Raw genomic sequence first — 21,725 nt, 5'->3', positions numbered from 1 at the left:
TGCTTCTAGAAAACTATTTTTGTTTTATTACCAATACCTTCAGCTTCTGTGGGCTACTTTCAGCCTTAGTTTCTGCTTCACTCAGCCGTGGGTTTTCTGGTGGTTTACAAAATATATATTTGTAGGCTCAAGGTAGGTACAGTAACTACTAGCATGCCATAATGAGAACCATGCTCCCTTCAAAACCTCTGTAACTGAAGAACAGTTTGTTCAAATAACCTGCACATAAAGTGCATTTATTGTCTTTATCCAAAATTCTTTCTGGTAAAAAACAAAAATCAGGGCAGTGGCACAAGTACTGGTCCTCCAGAGGTTAGACAAGTTCCTGAAGAAATACTTTTTTAGGATGGTAACCCTCCTGTAGCTGTGAGCTATCGGGTTGGGACTTAGTTCTTTCTTTCTGAGGTTACAAAACAGGTGGTGTTGACCAGGACAGACAATGCAACATCAGTGTATTGCTTCACAAAACAAGTACGATTGAGGTCCCAGTTGTAATAAGAATCACCTATGCTGTTGAACTAGACTACCAACATCACAGTGAAACATCTTCGAGGATGCACTATTGATCAGGCAGATGCTTGCAGCTGCTCCCTCTCTGATTGTCACATGTGGAAACTCCATCCGAACAAAGTAGAGTACATCTCTTGAAAGTTGAGCCGTTCAACAATGAACCTGTTGACCACTGTAGAGAATAGGAAATGTCAGTATGATGGCAACCGGGTTAGTCACCCAGGATCCGAGGGCAATGCCTTTTTGATGACCGTGTCAAATGTCTTCTGTTATGCCTTTTTGCTATTTCTCCTTATTCACAGGGTACAGAGAAAGGTCTCTGTTCCCCTATTTGGATTGCTCCAACATGAACTTGTGGGTTTGGGTACAGCTACCTAATGAGACTGTCAGCACACTCACCTGTCCAGTTGAAGAACCATTCCAGAGTCCTCTCCATATGCAGTGGAGAGATACTCCACGGTGATCTCCAGTCACTGAGCCTGATGGCATGATTCCTGACCACTTATAGTAGTAAAGCCATCTGTATATCCCTTCTGAATGCAAAGACATTTTAGTGCAGGAACGTGTGCCACCTACAACTAAACTAACACAACGCTAAGCCGAAGAATGTTTGCATGTGGCGAAGAAAGAAAAGGCTACAATTCAATCTCCATACTTCCCCATCAAGTTACCTCATGCATGCTACAGGAGTCGTCTGATGTATGCGTTGGTAAGGTGCACTTGGCCACACTTTGCAGGTTCCAGAGAGTGGAATACTTTTCCTTATCCTCACAGAGGATTATTTGGCAATTTACGAAAATCTTGAGGTCTTTCCTCCATTGTGTCCGACTCCTGTTACATGGGAATTGAAACTGTTGTGCCAGCTCATTGTGCCTTCTCTCAAATCCAATAACAGTTCACTTCTGCAGTTCCTTTCATGAAAAAACAGCCCTTCTGCTCATTCTCACTTTAACTTGGAGAGTCAAAGAGTTACATGTGTTCGAGACAGAGAATTCATATCTTCACTTTACTTTTACTAAAGACCAGGTGTTTCTGCGAACCAATCCCAGATTCATGGCAAAAGACTACAGACTTTCACTTGAATTAACCAGTTTTCCTTCGCTCTTCCTTCCCAAATCTGCTGTACTGCTGCGCAGAGATCCTTAGCCTCTGTAGATATGATAGAGACATCTAGCTGCAGATTTCTTAACTTAGAATATCCCCAGGCATCAGACTGGATCCATAAAACTTTTTCCCATCAGTACCGTCCTGATGTCCACGGAAGTGACGTCAATGGAGCCATACAAGTCTCTCTTGAAAATGCAATAGGAATTGTACGTTGTTTGATTTACAGGGGATGCAGTAAGTTGCAATACTTAGCAAATACAGTACATTGAAATGAATAGACATTTTCAGAAAATTACAGGTAAGTTACTTGTTACGGTACTTTTCTAACTCAGTGCTGGAAAAAGATGTTATTCACAGGTAAGTTATCGACTGTGGTCGTTCAGGTTCTGGGGTTAGACTCAGGGGTCCCCCAGGCTCAGTGATACTCTTGCTGCACCCTCAGAGGCACTAAATCTGCCAGGAGCAGTGTGTTGGGGCCCAGTGTTATCCAATCGGGGATGGGGGCCTCTGGTTGTTGGCCCCCTGGTAAACTGTCCACTGGGTTGTGGGAGCAAAGCTCCTAGGGTTTATGTCAGGGCAAACGAGGAAACAAAGTAGCACAAAAGGGGCACCCTCAGTGGCACAAGGGCGGCCGGGTGCAGGGTGCTGTTTCTAGGTCGGTGCCCTGTTTTCAGTGGAGAACCTCCAGTTAGCAAAAGCAATGCAGGCAGGGAGACGAAGGACTTCAGGGTGCGACCACCACTTCTTGAGGTAAGTTGAGAAGTTAGAGGTTAGTTAGGCACCCTCGTTTTAGGCACACAAGGCCATGGGGCGTCGGGTGCAGGGGTGACTTTTGGGGTTGGATCTTCTTACCAGCTCCAGGTCGCAGTTAGAGGAGCCTTCTGCACTTAGGTTGCAGACGTAGGCTTGAGGCAGGTCAGGGGTCGCCGTATCTTGATTCAGGATTGCCGGGGTGACCTCCTCGTAGTGTTTGCCTGCTCGGGCCGTGGACGGCGGGTGCAGAGTGGGGCGGAGTCGCGGTCTCCGGTTGCTCCCAGAGGTTGCAGTTGAAAAAATCCAGTGTTCACAGGAGAAGAAGTCTTTGGAAGTGAAGGCAGGCAGGCCCTCCAGGGTTTTTGAGGTTGCTGGGTGCAGGACACACCGGGATTTACCAGCGCCCCTCAGGTGTTCACAAAAGTGATGGCGGTGGTCGCAGCTCATCTGCGCAGATTGGGGGTGCCAGTCTTCCCCTATGTCGACGACTGGTTGTTGAAGGCGGGCTCGCCCCAGACAGTCGTCAGCCACCTCCGGACTACGGCCGACCTCCTGCACCTACTGGGGTTCTCCATCAATGTGCTGAAGTCACACCTGTGTCCCTCTCAGAAGCTCCTCTTCATCGGAGCGGTTCTGGACTCGGCGCGGTTTCGGGTTTATCCTCCCGAACAGCGGATTTGGGATATTCAAGCTCTGATTCCGATCTTTCAGTCTTTATCCAGAGTCTCGGTCAGGTTGACGCTGCGGCTACTGGGACTGAAGGCCCCCTGCATCCTTTGGTGCATCACGCCCGGTGGTGGATGCGGGCTCTACAGTGGGACCTGAAGTTTCAGTGGGCCCAGCATCAAGGCAACCTGTCCGACCATGTCCTGATCTCGGAGGGCACTGCGAGACAGTTGCAGTGGTGGCTCACGGACCCCGATTAGGTCAGCGGCAGATCCCTCTCCCTACCCCAACCGGAGCACGTAGTCGTGACGAATGAGTCCCTCCTGGGTTGGGGGGTCCACATGGGAGAGGTGGAGATCGAGGCCTCTGGTCTCCGGCGGAGTCCCAGCTCCACATCAACCTTCTGGAGCTGCGGGCAATTCGACTTGCACTGAAAGCATTCCTCCCCTCTGTCTGGGGGAGTGTAATGCAGGTGTTCACGGACAATACCACCGCCATGTGGTATTCCAACAAACGGGGCGGGTGGGGTCGTGGACCCTCTGCCAGGAGGCTCTGCGCCTCTGGCAATGGCTGGAACATCAGGGCGTGACCCTGGTGGTTCAACACCTGGCAGGTTCTCTGAACGCCAGGGCGGACGAACTCAGCCGCCGGTGCATGATGGATCACGAATGGCGTCTGAACTCGGACATGGCGCAAGGTCTCTTTCTGCAGTGGGGAGAGCCTTGGTTTGATCTATTCGCCACCGAAGAGAACGCGCAGTGTCATCAGTTCTGCGCGTTGGAATTTCCAAGGCGGCACTCGCTCAGAGACGCTTTTCGTCGCGAGTGGAGTTGCGGTCTGTTGTACGCCTTTCCGCCTATACCACTTCTGCCCAGAGTGTTGAAGAAGATCAGGCGCGACGGGGCACAAGTCATCCTTGTGGCTCCGTACTGGGCACGAAGGTACTGGTATCCCAAGGTTCGAGGCATGTGGGCTGCTGAATTCATATCTGTGCATAGATCGCCGCCTAGTGTTGGGTCCGGATGATTGCACATTGTTGTACTGGAAGAGTCTTCGAAGTATCACGAGATAGGTGGCTCCTCCCCTGGACTACAGTGCGCATGGGCATCCTCTCCATCCTCAGATTGTTTTTTTCCGCCATTGGGTTCGGATGTTACTATCTTAGCTCAAGTTAGGAAAACTTTCTACAAAGCCAAAAGGCTTTCGACAGCGTCGGTATTGTTTTGTTCGGTACCGATAACTTTGCTTCGAGAGGACATCGAGGAGTCAGACGGGTTTTTTTCCACATTCGACCCGATCTTCGATCTACGATGGAAAGAAGCCCATTCAAAAGGTGTCCACTTTGTAATGCAAAATACCCGCACATCGATGTCCACCCGGTGTGCAACAAGTGCCTGTCCCCGGATCACAATGAAGCCAACTGTATGGCCTGTGCCCGGTTCAGGTCTAAGAAAACTCTTCGGATTCAACGCGCGGCTCGAATGGAGTCGCAGAGATCAGCGCCTGTTCCAGAAAACATCTTCGGGACCGAAGACGAAGAGGTCGTTGATCTGGCGGATCAGGAAGAACTCAGATCCGGCTTCGGGCCATGACTCAGAGTATGAAGACGAAGACTTATTAGAAGAAGATGAAAACGTCTTGGGGCTGTAGAAGATGCTTAGGCGAGGAGCTAGGCCCAACCGGCTATACGGGGGCCGACGATGAAGCTCTCACTAAGGCTCGGGTCGAGGGATCGCCACAAGGCCTTACAAAGATCTACAAACTCGTTCAACAGCCCCGCATAAAGGCCCGGCTTCGAACATATACAAAGAGCCGTCGGTATCGAAACAGCCATCGGTCGATCCAAAGAAATCGAAACCGAATGCATAACTGCCAAAACCGAAACCAAACGTGCAGCTGGCTCTGGTCGGCTCCAAGGCCTCAAACCCCTCGGAGCCGAAGAAACAGAAAAAGGCCGTCGATACCGAGAAGCTCAAAAAGGTCATCGAACCAAAGGTTGGGGCACCGAAGACCAAAGTCAAGGTTGTCGAACCGACAAAGCCGACACCGAAGGGAGTCGACACACACAGAAGGCCCGAACCAAAAGAAGGGTTCGATCCTCGGTCGAGGCCTACGGACAACACAGACTGGCTCCAAGGACCCTGTCGAGTAGACGCAGCCGAGCCCATTCATAGCCAAGGAGGTGTCGGAGTCACTCCAACGCATCAAAGATAAGGCTATAGCGGTCGGGTCGAAGAAGGCCCCAACACCGAAGCTGGTCGGAAACGTTCAAACCGCATCGACACCAATCAAATTCGGGTTGCCACCGACGGTGCGTCCGAAGATGTTCGAACCAAAGAAAGGTATCGGAGCCATTAAAAAAGTGTTGATGGAAGTGGAGCCTGAAGAACAGGAGTCGAGGCAGTTCATCGACTCGGAAACTGGTAGACTGTCCATATATAAAAGGAAGATCATACCAGAAACACCCATGGAATCCTATAGGATTCCCTTAAAAAAGAAGAGGGATTCAACAACATCGCCAGTTCTTGTGGAACCTCTCCAATCCTATGGCCAAGAACCTCAGACTTTTTCACCCACATACTCCGATGTGGATGCAGGGGATGACGAAAGTGAGGATGACACTTATCATGTGGACACTGATCCCGATGATCAAGACCAACCATGGGCAGACCCAGTTGAGCCAAAAGATCCGCAGACTGCCCCTGACACACATGTATACAGTGTAAAAACATCTCCCACCGAGGACACTACTGCCTTTAACGCCCGTATTGAAAGAGCGGCAAGTAACCATGCCGTGCAACTACATTCTGACCCTGTGGAGGAAGACTTTCTGGTCGACACCTTTTCTACTTCAGAAACAACAGTCAAGACCCTGCCCATGCTCAAAGGGGTCCTTAAGCATGCTGGTGACCTTTTTAAAGAAACCACCAGGGCATTAAACCCAAGAATTGAAAAGAAATATAGACCGGCACCTGTGGACTCTACTTGTATAAGAGGACAGTTGCCATTGGACTCATTAGTTGTTTCTAATGCACGTAACACAGCAAACTCCCAGACTACAGGTGATGCTCCTCCTCCTGACAAAGAGTCGAAAGAACTGGAAACTTCAGGAAAAAGGGTGGCAGCGCAGGCAGCTAACATATGGCGCATTGCCAACACTCAGGCACTCTTAGCCAGATATGACAGGTCCCATTATGATACCCTTGAGACACTGTTGCAACACCTACCAGATCAGTACAAGGAGGGTGCAGAACTACTGCTCCAAGAAGGAAAGCTTATAACCAATGCTTCCATCAAGTGCGCGCTAGACGCAGCTGACACTGCAGCCAGGGCCATTAACACTAGCTCATGTTAAGGAGACATGCCTGGTTAAGAATCTCTGGATTCAAACCAGAAATACAAACTTCTATCCTCAATCAGCCAGTTAACCCGGACTACTTGTTTGGACCTGAGGTTGACACCACCCTTGAAAAAATTAAAAAAGACACCGAGACTGCAAAGTCTATGGGGGCTCTGCAGTTTCGGGGTGGCTCCTTTCGTCGCTCCAATATTAGAGGACCTTCAAGAGGCCAATCCACACAGCAGACACAGTACAATAAAGGAGGTACACAATCCACCTACAACAAAAACAGCAGGGGTGGAAATCGTGGCATCAACATCAAGGGCAGAGGAAGAGGAAACAACAATTCCAGATCCTCTGCCTATAACAAACAGTGACGCCCTGTCACTGCCCCCCAACCATATAACACCTGTCGGGGGGAGACTACAACAGTTCCTGCCGGTCTGGAAATCCATCACCACAGACAGGTGGGTGAGAGACATTGTATTGTCTGGAATTAACATCCACTCCACCCAACATACCACCAAGACACCGTCCTATGTCCGCAGAGCACTTACACTTATTGCAGCAGGAGGTCGTCGGCATGCTGCAAAAAGGAGCCATAGAGCTCGTGCCTGTAGAAGACCAAGGCTCAGGGGTGTACTCTCTGTATTTCTTAATACCCAAAAGGACGGGTCTCTCAGACCTATACTAGACCTCAGGCCTCTGAACAGTTACATTCTGTCAGAGCATTTTCATATGCTCACCTTACAGCAGGTTCTGCCGTTACTCAGTCAGGGAGACTTCCTCGCAACACTGGATCTAAAAGATGCGTATTTCCATATACCCATTCACCCATCACACAGACAGTATCTCAGGTTCACTATCAAAATCAACATTATCAGTTCAAAGTCCTCCCTTTCGGAGTAACAACGGCACCCAGGGTGTTCACGAAGTGCCTGGCGATGGTAGCGGCACACCTAAGGAGACAGCACATACATGTCTACCCTTATCTGGACGACTGGCTTATTCAAGCTAAGACGGCCCAGCAGTGTGCCAGCCACATGTCCCACACCATTCATCTTCTTCACAATCTGGGATTCTCGCTGAATTATCCAAAGTCACATCTTCAACCCGCCCACGTGCGACAGTACCTGGGCGCGACAATAAATACTCTGGCAGACAAAGCTCAGCCAAATTCAGCGAGGATAAACCGCATGCAATTGCTGATACAAAAATTCAGACCTCAACACTCGCTTCCAGCAAAAGTGTTCATGCAGTTGATAGGCATGATGGCCTCCTGCATCTTCATAGTCCCGCATGCAAGACTACATATGCGTCCGCTTCAGGAGTGCTTGGCACGTCAGTGGAATCAGGCTCAAGGACAAGTAAAAGACCTAGTGTCGGTTATCGGTCGGGCATTCAACTCTCTGCATTGGTGGAACCCACAAAACCTTTGCAAGGGCCGACCGTTCCAGGAGCCTGTGCCACATATTATTCTGACGGCGGACGCATCTCTCCAGGGCTGGGGAGCTCATGTACTCCACTACACAGTGCAGGGACTATGGACAGCACAGCAGAAGAAAATGCACATCAACCTTCTGGAACTGATTGCAATCTTCATGGCGATGAAAGCTTTCAGAGTACACTTGTGCAACAAGGTCATGTTGATCCGGACGGACAACATCACTGCCATGTACTACATACAGAAGCAGGGAGGAACACACTCTTCACAGTTGTCTCATCTGGCTCAGAGCATGTGGAAGTGGGCCATACAGAGGAACATATTCCTCATGGCGGAACACCTCCCGGGCAAGGACAACCAGATGGCGGATCTGCTCAGCAGACACAGCCACCAGATGCACGAGGGGGAGATACATCCATCAGTACTCCAACCGTACTTCCAGCAGTGGGGTCATCCAGATAGACCTATTCGCCACAAGGGAAAACGCAAAATGCCAAAGCTTCGCCGCCAGGTTCCCACATCCGTAGTCACAGGGCAATGCGATATGGATGAACTGGTCAGGCAAGTTTGCGTACGATTTTCCCCCAGCACCTCTTATACCGCTGGTGGCACGCAAGCTGAGGCAACACTCGATGACTCTCATCCTGATTGCTCCGACGTGGGCACGCCAGCCATGGTACACCACGCTAGTAGAACTTTCCGTGGTACCGCATCAAGGACTGCGGCTAACACCCAGACTTTTAACGCAGAGCCATGGCGAAATTCAGCACCCCGGTGCTCACTATGCATCTGCCGGCTTGAACCAGTTCCTGGGGCACACCAGCCCCTGAGCTGGGGAAAGTCCGGCATGGGAGAGGGGTGTAACCACCCCCCTTCCTGGTCCCACCCATGGGCAGGACCTAGTCCCGTACCAGCCCCTTTCTTTAGAATAAAGGTTGGAGCGGGGACCCTTCCAAATTAGATTATCTTTGAATCCTGAAACTACTTTCTACGAAAGGAACTCAAGACTTCTTAAGATGTCTCCCTTGTGACTAAGGAGTAGTCACCCTGCAGCAGCAGGCACCACCTAAGTATCTTGCGGTTTGCTAAGACGTCCTTTCTACGGAACCAGACTGACCAGCTCGACGAGACCCGGACTCCCTGCCCTCTCTGACCTCAACCTGCCTCTACAGCACAGCTGAGAACCGTAGGTGCGACGAGACCAGTGGACCCGGTGACCATGAGAACCAGCACGACACTGACCCAGCACGACCGCCGAGGGACCCTTGAGTGGGTGCATTGGGGTAAGAGAAGCCCCAACCCCAAGCAGCACGAGCACCGTAGACCAGCCCCCCAGCATCCACCAGATCTGCGTGGGGCCCTTTTGCTTCTGTGTCGCTTGCCACGTTGTCCGGTCACTTGCCCGTTGGCTAGTGACCCTCCAGACGACGTCCTAAGTTTATTTCACCGCTGGTCTAGCTCCTCTAGACTGGCCCTAGTCTCCTCCTGAAGGAGACCTTCCTCGGACCCTCCTGGTCCACCCAAGACGCCATTTTGTGTCGCCACGTGTGCTTGCCATAGCCAAGGCTTGTTGCCTCCTTCACCGGATCTAGCATCGCCCGCAGCAGACATCCGACGTGGGACAGCTCGCAGACCTCCAGCCTGGTCGACATCAGCGCCCCTGGTCCGTGCAGCAGCAGAATCCAGTGTCACCTCTTCGCCTGGCTGAGTGACCTCGTCCGGTGCCATCCTGGTGCCCACCTAATCACTGGCTAGTGATTCAGAACTTGGTCCCCTCTGCTTACAGGTACTCTTCTTCAGCTGATCCAGTCCTTGGATCAGCCCGGAACATCTTCACTGGTCGCCTGCCAGCAACTTCCACTTCAGGCTCCTGGTTAGTCAACGAGGATTCCCGACGACACTTGAACCCTATGCAGCCGCAGCCCCTGGGCTAGGTAAACCGAGTACCACGGTGCTCCAGCGTAGACCAACTCTCTAAGTGTCTAGATCCACTTTCGTTTTTGACCTACCTAGTCTGGTTCGCCCGAGAACACTAACTTTTGCATTTACTAGTATCATAGACTTTGTCCCGCATTACGCGTGAGAGTTCCCACTCTGCACACGACGTTCCTAGACCTCCTGCTTCTAATCTAAGGGTTCAGCATTGTAGGCCTAGTGATTCCAAAGTCTCTGAGAGTAGTACTTACCTGCTAGTAATTTCGCATTCCACTTTTGTAGTATATGGTTTTTCGTGCCCCTCGGGCATTTGCGTAAATTGTGCGACTTTCAGTATTTCTTTAAGAGCTTTGTATTGTGCTTAGCGTCCTGTCCTCATAAAGAGTCCAGGGTTGTTGTGTTATAAATAAATATCCTTTTATTTTCATAACAACTTGTGTGGTGTCCTTTCACTTGGTGTTCAAGGGGTATATGTGATGGTATAACAGCTGGCTTAACACGCCATCTAGAGTTTAGCCTAAAGACTGCTCTTGTCCATGCTACTAGGATAGCTGGTCTATAAGGTTGACTTACAACCAATCATCAATAAGGGTCGTTTGGAATGATACACAGTGATCACTAGAATAGTGAGCACTACATATCAGGCCAACTTCTCACACCATCCTAGACCTCAGACCCCTCAACCAATACATACTGTCAGAACACATTCATATGTTAACCTTACAGCAGGTCCTGCCATTGCTCAGTCAGGGCGACTTCCTAGCGACCCTAGACCTCCAGGATGCATATTTCCACATTCCCATTCACCCAAGTCACAGGAAATATCTCAGATTCACCATCAACAATCAGCATTACCAATTCAAGGTCCTGCCTTTCGGGGTCACCACTGCCCGCCCATGTGCAACAGTACCTAGGAGCGACATTGAACACTCTGACGGCAACAGCGGAGCCAAATTCTGCCAGAGTCAACCGCATGCAGCTGCTCATTCAGAAGTTCATTAACCAACAAAATAGAGTTGCCAGTACTGATATGCATAATTTCAAAAAACCACTAACCACCAGAGACCTGAACAAAAGATCAGGAATGGGGAAGTACTATTTAATAGTATTTTTATTCAAAAAAAATGTTTTCAACATATATCTCAGTTTTAAATTCTTTGATGCACAGAAAATCTTTACAAAAACACGTGGGACATGAGGATATTGGTCAAACATTCAACCATTCATTCTATATTCATGCATATCACAGGCAATCAACATGTATACATACTTGGGGAACTGAAAGGCGTTAAAGAGAAAAAGTTAAGAACGAATACCAATGTCTACAAATATTTACAAAACATTAGAACCAGCTATTTTATAGGTACATTCTTATATTTCTGCGAAAACATTTCAAGTTTGAGATTGATTTTATAAAGTAATGTACAACAGTATGCTCAAGGTTCAAAAAATGGTAGCCAAGAGCTTGTAGACAGGTAAGGTAGAGCCATTCAGAAGTTCAGGCCTCACAAATCGCTCCCAGCGCAGGTATTCATGCAGCTGATCGGTATGATGGCCTCCTGCATATTCATAGTCCCGCACACGAGGCTGCACATGCGTCCCCTTCAAGAATGCTTAGCACAACAGTGGAACCAGGCTCATGGGCATCTAAAATACCTAGTGTTGGTAACCGGTCGTGCATACAACTCTCTGCATTGGTGGAATCCACAAAACCTTTGCAGGGGACGACAGTTCCAAGAGCCTGTCCCACAGATAGTGCTGACGACGGACGCATCTCTCCAGGGTTGGGGAGCGCATGTCCTCCATTACACTGTGCAGGGACTATGGACGGCGCAACAGCAAAAGATGCATATCAATCTTTTGGAGCTGATGGCAATCTTCATGGCACTGAAAGCGTTCAAGTTGCACCTGTGCAACAAGGTCGTGTTGATTCGGACGGACAACATGACTGCCATGTATTACATCCAGAAACAGGGAGGCACACACTCCCTGCAGCTATCTCACCTAGCCCAGAGCATGTGGAAGTGGGCCATTCAGAGGAACATCTTCCTCATGGCGGAACATCTCCCGGGCAAAGACAACCAGATGGCGGACCTGCTCAGCCGGCACAGTCATCAGATGCACGAGTGGGAGATTCACCCCTCAGTGCTCCAACCATATTTCCAGCAGTGGGGTCATCCAGAGATCGACCTCTTCGCCACAAAAGGAGAACGCAAAATGCCAAAGCTCCGCCGCCAGGTTCCAACACCCGCAGTCTCAGGGCAATGCGATATGGATGAACTGGTCAGGCAGATTTGCGTACGCTTTTCCCCCAGCCCCACTCATACCGCTGGTGGCGCGCAAACTGCGCCAGCACTCCATGACGCTCATCCTGGTTGCTCCAACGTGGGCACGTCAGGCTTGGTACACCACGTTCCTGGAACTTTCAGTGGTGCCTCACCAACGGCTGCGCCTCACGCCCAGCCTCCTCACTCAGAGCCATGGAGACATTCAGCACCCAGATCTGCAACAGTTGAGCCTAGCGATTTGGCTCCTGAGGTCATAGAGTTTGGCTACCTCAACTTGCCCCCGGAGTGTATGAACATCATCAAGGAGGCAAGGCGACCTACAACTAGGGCGTGCTATGCAGCCAAATGGAAACGTTTTGTCATCTATTGTTCCCACAATGACATTAATCCGCTAGATGCGTCCACGCAAAACGTCATATGTTACTTGCTGCATCTATATCGATGCAATCTAGCGTATACATATGGCTGCCATGGCCGCTTATCTTCAAAACAGACAGCATCTTTCCCTCTTCAAAGTGCCTGCCATTAAAGCCTTCTTGGAAGGACTCAAACGAGTGATCCCTCCCAGACACCCTCCTTCGCCTGTCTGGAATCTAAACATCGTTCTCACCAGGCTCATGGGGCCACCCTTTGAGCCTCTTCATTCTTGTGAGATACAGTTTCTTACATGGAAAGTGGCTTTTCTGATAGCCATCACATCGCTACGAAGAGTTAGTGAGCTTCAAGCCCTAACAATTCAAGAGCCCTTCCTACAAATTCATGCTAATAGGGTAGTGCTGCGCACCAACCCCAAGTTCATAGATATATGTAGAGCAGCCATATGGACCACCATACATACATTTACCAAACACTACTGCGTAGATGTACACTCCAAACAGCAAGCTGCTGTAGGACAGGCTGTTGTCAGAACTCTCTTTCAGACTGCTGCAGCTGGCAGGGGCAACCGCCGCTAAGGAGGTAACTGCTATTTATTCTATGCACAGATATGAATTCAGCAGCCCACATGCCTCGAACGGACTATGCTACTTACCAGTATGCATCTGTTCTTGGCATGTAGGGCCGCTGACATTCATATCGCCTGCCCTCCTCCCCTGTGCCTGTCGCAGCTGTAGCACTCAGAATCATTTTCAGGCATGGTCATCACTTTCAGTATTACACTCCATCTCTGCCACAATGGCGAAAAACAATCTGGGGATGGAGTCCAGGGGAGGAGCCACCTATCTCGTGATACTTCAAAGACTCTTCCAGGACAACAATGTGCAATCATCCGGACCCAACACTAGGCGGCGATCTATGCACAGATATGAATGTCAGCAGCCCTACATGCCAAGAACAGATGCATACTGGTAAGTAGCATATTCCTTCAGCCTCTATCCCGGGTTTCAATGAGAATGACCATGAGGCTGCTGGACCTCATGGCCTACTGCATCCTGTTGGTGGATCATGCCAGGTGGCATACGCAGGCTTTGTAGTGGGACCTGAAGTTCCAGCGGGTGCAGTATTAGGGGAATCTTTCCAATTGCGTCCAGATTTCGACGGGCACTGCACACCAATTGCAGTGGTGGCTAACAAGCCAGGATTGTGTCAATGGCGGATCCCTCTCCCTTCCCCAACCAGAGTTCATAGTGGTGACAGATGCATCACTCCTGGGATGGGGCAGCCACATGGGAGAGGCGGAGATCAGAGACCTCTGGTCTCCAACTTAGTCCGGGCTCCACATCAGTCTTCTGGAGCTCCAGTAGATCTGTCTGGCACTGAATGCATTCCTTTCTTCGGTCAAAGGAAGGGTAGTGCAGGTGTTCACAGACAACAACACCGCCATGTGGTAGTGCAAGAAACAGGGCGGGGTGGAGTCATGGACTCTGTGTCAAGAGGCTCTTGTGCTTTGGACATGGCTGGAACATAAGGGCATGTCCCTGGTGGTTCAACGTCTGGTAGGTTCTCTGAACGCCAGGGCGGACAAACTCAGCCGCCGGTGCATGATGGATCATGAATGGCGTCTTCATTCTGAGGTGGTGCAAGGTCTTCTTCAGCAGTGGGGAGAGCCTTGGTTATAACTGTTCGCCACTGATGAGAACGCGCAATGTCAGCAGTTCTGCTCGTTGGCACTTACAAGGCGGCACTTGCTCGGCAACGCTTTTCATTGCAAATGGAATTGCAGTCTTATGTATGCCTTTCCGCCTATATTACTTCTGCCCAGAGTGCTGAAGAAGATCAAGCGCGTCAGAGCCCTAGTCATTCTTGTGGCTCCGGACTGGTCACAGAGAGTCTGGTATCACGAGCTCTTGAACATGGTCATTGATCCTCCGTTCAGACTACCTCTTTGGGAGAATCTTCTGTCACAGCAGCAGGGGACAGTCCTCTTTTCTCCTGTTCCTTTCTTAATGCACCAGTGGGACTAAAACATGGTCTTACTTTACACTATTTGTGCTCCTTTCGTGCCATTACATAATTGTCCACTCAGACTCTTGACCTTAAAGACTGCTTTTCTGGTTGCCATCTCCTCTGCTCGCAGGGCGAGTCAGCTTCAGGCTCTATCTTCTAAACCTCCTTTCCTTGCTTTCCATCCGGACACGGTTGTCCTTCAAACAAGACCTTCCTTTCTTCCCAAAGGTGTTACCTCTTTCCACATAGGACAGACCATCACTTTGTCCACCTTCTTCCCGCACCCGCATCCTTCCAAGGAGGAGGAGAGACTCCATCGTCTGGATCCAAAACGTGCATTATCATTTTATTTGGATTGTACAAAACAATACCGGGTCGACGATCAACTCTGTTGGCTGTATGGGCACCAAGAAAGGTCGGGATGTGCAAAAACAGACAATCCCTCCGTGGCTCGTCCTTTGCATGAAGATCTTTTACTCCTTGGCCCACTCCACCAGGGCGACGGCAGCCACTACTTTGGTGCGTAGAGTCCCCCTCCGTGATATCTGCCAGGCAGCCATGTGGATATCTCTGCACACATTCACTAAACATTACTGCCTGGATAGTCCAGTCCGGAGAGACGGCTTTTTTGGCCTTTCAATTCTCCAGGACTTTCTGGTGTGACCTTAGTACGCAGACCCATCTCTCAGGTTGGTATTGCTGGGGTACCTACTCTAAAGCAAGGAATCTATATCTAATAGTTTCTTTCAGATATAAAGTTACTTACCTTTGGTAACGATATATCTGTAAGAGAACTACATTAGTTATAGACTCCTTACCACTCCACCCATCCTCCCCGTTTTGCGAACTGACTTCTAGAGTAAGGGACTCTCTTTCAGGGCCCTAGTTTTGTGCACCAGTGGTCAGTGTCTTGCATGGCTCTGCGCTTCAGGTGTGTAATGTCATTTAAAAGAACTGATGTCAGCATGCAGTGTCGGCGTTGTGAGAAGTTAGCCTGATATATAATGTTCACTATTCTAGTGAGCACTTTGTATCAGTTCAAACAACCCTTATGGTGATTGGTTGTAAGTCAACCTTATAGACCAGCTATCCTAGTATCGTGGATACGAGCAGTCTTCGGGCTAAACTCTAGAGGGCGTGTTAAGCCAGCTGTTATACCATCACATATACCCCTTGAACACCAAGTGAAAGGACACCACACAAGTGTTATGAAAATAAACAGTGTATTTATTTAGATCACAACAGCCCTGTACTCTTTATGAGGACAGGGTACTAAGCACACAACAAAACTCTTATGAAAATACTATAAATTGGACAATTTACACAAATGCCCGAGGGGCACGAAAAACCATATACTATGGAAGTGGAATGCGAAATTACTAGCAGGTAAGTACTGTACTAATAGGCTTTGGAATCGCTAGGACTACGTTACTGAACCTTCAGATTACAAGTAGGAGGCCTAGGGGACTCGGGTGCAGATTGTGCACTCTCACGCGGGATGCGGGACAAAGGCTATGGTAGCTAGATTTCACAAAGTTAGTGTTCTTGGGCGAACCCGATAAGGTAGATCGAAAACGACAGTGGATAGTGAGGCTATGCTGGGGCACCGAAATGCCGAATTTACCTAGCCCAGGGGCTGCAGCTGCATATGTCTCAAAAGACGTCGGGAATCCTCGTTGACGAACCAGGAGCCTGAAGAAAGAAGTTGTTGGCAGGCGACCAGTGAAGATAGTTCGAGTGATCCAAGCCTGGATCGGAGATGGATGACACCTGAAAGCAGAGGGGACCAATTTTGTGACTACTAGCCAGTAGTCAGGTGGCACCAGGAGGGCACCGGATGGTAGTCACCTCGACTAGGTGAGTGGGCGACGCTGTGCTCTGCAGATCTCACGGACCAGGAGGCGTTGTCGGCGACCAGGATGGAGGAGTGAGCTGTCCCACGATGGATGATGCTGTCGACGTCGCTGGACCCAGGATTGGGGCAACAAGTCTTGGCAAATTCAAGCCCACGCGGTGGACTCAAAATGGCGTCTGGAGTGGACCAGGAGGGTCCGGGGTGCTCCTCTTTTGGAAGGGAGCAAGGGCCAGTATGGAGCAACCAGACCAGCAGCAGTGATGTCGTCGGGCGTCGTTAAGAAGGCCACAAGCCAGCGGGCTAGTAGCCAAACAACGCAGTGAGCAGCAAAAAGCAGAAGGACCCCACGCAGATCGTGGAGATGCTGGGAGGCTGGACTTCGGTGCTGGAGCTGCTCAGGGTCGGGGCTTCTCGGACCCCAAAGCACTCACCAGAGGATCCCTCGGCGGTCGTGCTGGATAAGGGCTGTGCAGTTCTGATGATGGCCGGTCCCTCGAGGTCTCGTCGCACCTACAGTTCTCAGCTTAGCTGTAGAGGTAGGTAGAGGTCAGAGGTGCCAGGGAAGCCGGGTCTCGTCGTGCTGGTCGGTCGGATTCCTGAGGAAGGACGTGCAGCAAACCGCAGAGTTCTTAGATGGTTCCTGTGGATGCAGGGTGACTACTCCTTAGTCACAAGGGAGAAATCTTGAGAAGAGTCTTGAAGTCCTTTCGTAGAAAGTTGTTTCTTGATTCAAAGATGATCTAATTTGGAAGGGTCCCCGCTCCTGCCTTTATCCTAAAGAAAGGGGTGGGTACGCGACTAGATCCCGCCCTAGGGGTAGGACCAGGAAGGGGGGTGGTTACACCCCTCTCCCATGCCGGACTTTCCCCAGGCCAGGGGCTGGTGTGCCCCTGGAACTGGTTCTAGCCGGCAGATGCGTAGTGAGTACCGGGGTGCCACTCAGCAGTCACCTTCCTGTAAAGCCCTGCCTACCCAGGATACACAAAACCCTGTCTGGGATGGTGCTGGCACCGCCCCTGACAGGAAACCCTTTGTCCAAGCTCTCCTCGCTGGAAGGACTCCCAGCAGCAGGAGGTCAGACTCGTGTCTGTGGTGGCAGCATCCATTTTGTGGAGCTGAGGCTTCGTTTAACTTTAACCGGGCTTCACAGTTACCTACATGTCGTGTCCCTCTAGAAGGGTGGAATGCTAACCCCGTCGTCAAGGCCTGCCATAGGAGTGACTGATAGGAATCTGTGTGTCCATTTTTAGGGTTAGACATAGGTATACTATATCTATAGCAAAAGGGTGAGTACACCACCTTGCCCCAGCTGTCGTGCAGCCAGTTGTGTCAGATTTAGATGGCCATCCAGGGGTGGCATAATACATGCTTCAGCCCCTGGTAGGCCCTGGGTACACCTATGCCCTGAGTTACAGGGTCTGATAAGGTGGCCCAGTTCCAATTGGATAATGCACCTAAGGTACACATGTCAATTTAGTGAGAGAACAGCTAGGCTGTGGGTCTGATTGGCAGGCCCACAGCCAGAGAAAGTCGTAAACCAGTGAAACAAAAGCAAAAAATCTGGGTGATCATAGGATTGCAGACCCTACTCTCCTACAGGCGTCTAAGTAGATACCGCGATATGATGTGATCCCGGCACACGACAATAAACTTGGAGTCGACCAACGCCATCTATCGACGCGCAGGAGTACTACAAAGGAAAAAGTTTTCCGGATCCAGTCTAACGCCTGGGGGTAGTTCTGAAGAAAGGAATCTATAACTAATCTATGTCTTTTACAGATATATCGTTACCAAAGGTAAGTACCTTGTTTTTATGTAATATTCAAATATGTGTTATAAATATTATGAATAAACTTGATGCACTCAATCAATTGACAAATAACTGAGATTTGTCGTGTTTGTAAAAATATTTTTTGGGGCCTACACAGCACCTTATTACGCATTGAAATTATTGATTTGATGAAGTTTTTCTTTTTAACTACCAGGCAGGTTATTGTTTGCCCTTAGTGGTTTATTTCCTCAAGTTTTATCTACTTTACAGGGCCCCTCTTTCTTTGGTTATTATATTCTTAGTGATAACTCCTTTGCAGAGTAGAGCGTACGAGATTTGTGAAAGATTTTTACAAAGTCTCAATTACATGCTAGGAAACTGTTCTAAAAGAGCTTGAATTGACAGAATACATTTCCATCCCATCACTGATTTTCATGTGTAACTAGGTTGTTCTGCCATTCGGCGCTGGACTGCAGGTTTAGTCAGTCAAGATTTTACACTTTTGACTTACTTTGCACCTGTCTTTTTTGATGGGATCTGTGCTGTCCTATATCCTTGTACATACATACGTTCATTATGTAACTTAAGCGACTACTAGAAGGGCAAAGGCCTTGTCATGGGAGGGGGTCTGTAGCTGGCTCCTTGGCACTCACTGTGTTTTCTGATTGTCTTTTGTAGCAGTTCCGAGAGTGTGAAACAGAGGAGTGATGTTTTCTATCTGCAGCCAGAACGTTCCTGCGTGCCCAACAGTCCAGTGTGGTACTCTGCAATGCCCATCGACCCTGGCACCTTGGACAGCATGCTCACACGTATTCTTATGGTGAGGGAGGTACATGAAGAACTTGCCAAAGCCAAAGCAGAGGACTCTGAACTTGATCTATCGGACTAACGACAGCTGCTGACTGGACAGTCTTGAAAGTTGTGTTTGTTTTTTAAACTGTCTGCAAGCACTAAACAGAAAGCATCCAGCCATACCTCCTCCTCCCACAAAAGGTATACAACTGAAACACTTTCTGACAAAAGGACAAGCCACAGTAGAAGTTCAGAGCTGGGGAAAAAGAAAGACGAACACCTCGGCATACAGAATCCAGAGTTGATCAGAGCTTACTGTTTCTCAAAGCAGCACAGCATTTCTCTTTTGTTTTGGGTGGACGGGTATGTGGTATTGGAAACATTTGTGAACTATTTTTGAGAAACACATGTAAAACTCTTTAGTAACCAAGGATCTGTGGATATCTGTGGATATTTCATGTTGAACAGGAGATGGGGTTTCGGGTCTCAGATATTTGTGTCTGTGAACTTGGGAGTGGGCAGGTGTGTTCTACTTCAAATATGCCTCGTTATTTGACTGCTTGCAAAAGGATCTAGTTTAAACCAAGGAATAGACTTTTCTACAGAAGTCACAGCCTTCGATGTTGTGTGACCATGTTTAGACAAACACTGCGGTGCTTTGAACACTTTAAGACAGATGGCAGCTTCTCCCTTTTGGCGTTTCTTCAAGTGCATATGTTTTGGTTAATGTTTTCGAACAAAGGGGAGGTCGGAGGGTGCAGTATTCCCAGGCCTTTCTCCCTTGAAACCTCTAGAATCTTAGACACCTCCTCCCCGGTTCCATCTTGCTGGCAGAAGTGACAATGTCTTGAAAGATACAGTATTAGTGTGGACAATGTTGGAACTAGTGGAACTCGACTTTTTTACACTTTGGCAAGACCGTACAGTGTGCAACTTTTTAATGAGGTTCTGTCTATGGGTTGAGAGGAGAACTTTTAGAATTTAAGAGTTCAGTTCCAGAAAGCTGGTGGTGGAAGTGAAAGAAAACTATCCAAAACAAATGTGATTTTTTTGTTCTTTGTTATTTTTAAATCTGGGCAAACATTACAGATACACACTTGATTTCAAACAATAACTTTTTTAAGAACTGTTTTTAGTTCCATGTACTTTTTAAGGGCCAGCCCCACAAATGCTCCATTGACCTAAGGAACGTGAAGGATGGTTTATTGCAGAGCATAAATATAATTACTTGGCCTACTTTCCCCGTCTTTTAGCAGTTACAGAACGATATTTAGACTCAATAATAAACAATGTTTTTCTTTTTCGGTTTGTGTATCTGGTAGTTTATCTTCCCTGTTTAAGGAAAAAGGGAAAGAAAAAATGCCACTGATATGTTTCTAATGCACAGAGCTGAATGAACGAAGTAAAACCTGCCCATAATTCTTGGTAGTCCAAAGCCCTTATCTTAACTTTCAACCTCCTCCACCACCCTCCTCTGCCAACTGTAACCCCAAAATGTGAAACTGTTTGAGCAGGTCCCAAGTTATCATTTATAGCTGCTTTCATGACCCACTGCGGTGCACTGGTAAACAGGAAGTATTTGGGGAACTGTTATGACAGCCCTGAGGTACTTTTAAGCCTCTGCAGTGTCCCAAAGAGTGTGTGTTTACATGGATCATTTAACCAAGGTTCATTCTTGTTGTTTATGTGGGTCTTTGCAGTGCCGAGCATTCGCTCCTGAAGAGAACTAGCCGAAAACCTGATATGCTATGGGCAGTTTAGGAGAATGTCCTGTGCCGCTACGAAGGGGGAAAGGTGCTAAAAGAGGATGCAGGCTTGCCAGGGTAGTAGGCAAAATAACTTGCTGACTTGTTTTTTCATTGGTCGGAAGCAACCATTTGTATCTTTAATCAATTTGATTTTATGAAAGTTTTATGGTGAAAAACACTAAGTATTCATTTGACAACAGTGTTCCAAACAGCCAGCGTGCTGTTGGCACTGTTGATAAAAAAAAGACACCACCACAAAGCAACGATCTTAGTCCCTTCCCAGATAACGAATGATAATCATTCTTGTGTATGTCTGTAAAATAGTATGTGCGGTTCGAGCTTTGCATGAAACCCAATTTGTGATAGGAGGGCAGGGATGACGTTGCAAATCTGTGTCTTCACAAGTGTGCAGTTTCCGGTCTGCATTAACGGAGTGTTTTTACCTTCTTTTTTTTTTTTTTTAATAAACTGTACGAAATGAATTTGTATTTCAGGGAATAATGAGAAATATCCAAGACACGCTCAGTTCCTCCACCCTGCCCTCACCCACTTTAAAACAATGTCCTCCTTATCTCAACCCATCATATTTCTTTCTGGTCTCCTATCTCACTCGTGTCGTGGAAACATTCCCTTAGAATAAATAAATAAATCAAACAGTATTTTATCTGGGCGTGCGACACATTTTCTTCTCCTGAATGTTAGGCCTGCCTACTTGTTGGAATGGGTTTTCTTCAACATCAGAACTTGACAGAAAAATTGCATACAACTTTTAAGCCTCTCAAAGTTGTACAACATACTAATGGTTGGTGATAAAGAATATTCTAACAGCTTTTTTGGTAAGGATTACCGGGAAGTGTGAAAGTAGATCAGGAACCAGTTTGCTGTGCAAACAACTACTTGGTGTTATTTTCTGACTTCTTTCTGTGACTTAACATCGCTGTTTAGCCAGTTCCAATTACATTGTAGGCCTGCAGAGGGATTATTATACATTGTTCTGAAATGAAACCCACTGAATCTCCAGACAGCTCTTAATCCCCTCAAGGAGTGGATGAAATACAGTGGGGTTGAGTGGGTGAATACTCATGGACCATATTCCTAAACATTCCTGTTTTTTGAAAATGTATTTCCCCT

At 48.5% G+C, this 21,725-nt stretch overlaps 1 protein-coding gene across 9 annotated transcripts in view; it reads left to right on the top strand.

The window, feature by feature from the left end:
• The window catches only part of ZMYM4 (zinc finger MYM-type containing 4), a 1,284,131-nt gene extending 1,262,873 nt beyond the window's left edge, over nucleotides 1-21,258 (top strand). For 8 of the 9 annotated variants that reach the window (XM_086956522.1, XM_086956517.1, XM_086956524.1 and 5 more), the window contains one exon: nucleotides 18,733-20,149. In XM_086956522.1, coding sequence (XP_086812648.1) covers nucleotides 18,733-18,943 — 211 coding nt within the window. In that variant the 3' untranslated portion in view covers nucleotides 18,944-20,149. Of the gene's footprint in view, nucleotides 1-18,732 lie in introns of all 9 variants that reach the window. The other variant, XM_086956525.1, reaches the window with a different exon arrangement.
• The last annotated feature ends 467 nt before the right edge of the window (nucleotides 21,259-21,725 follow it).

Source organism: Lissotriton vulgaris, chromosome 2_1 (genome assembly GCF_964263255.1).
Source record: "Lissotriton vulgaris chromosome 2_1, aLisVul1.2, whole genome shotgun sequence".
Taxonomy (NCBI): domain Eukaryota; kingdom Metazoa; phylum Chordata; class Amphibia; order Caudata; family Salamandridae; genus Lissotriton; species Lissotriton vulgaris.
The sequence above is the reverse complement of the archived record's forward strand: the minus strand, read 5'-3'. Positions and strand labels throughout refer to the sequence as shown.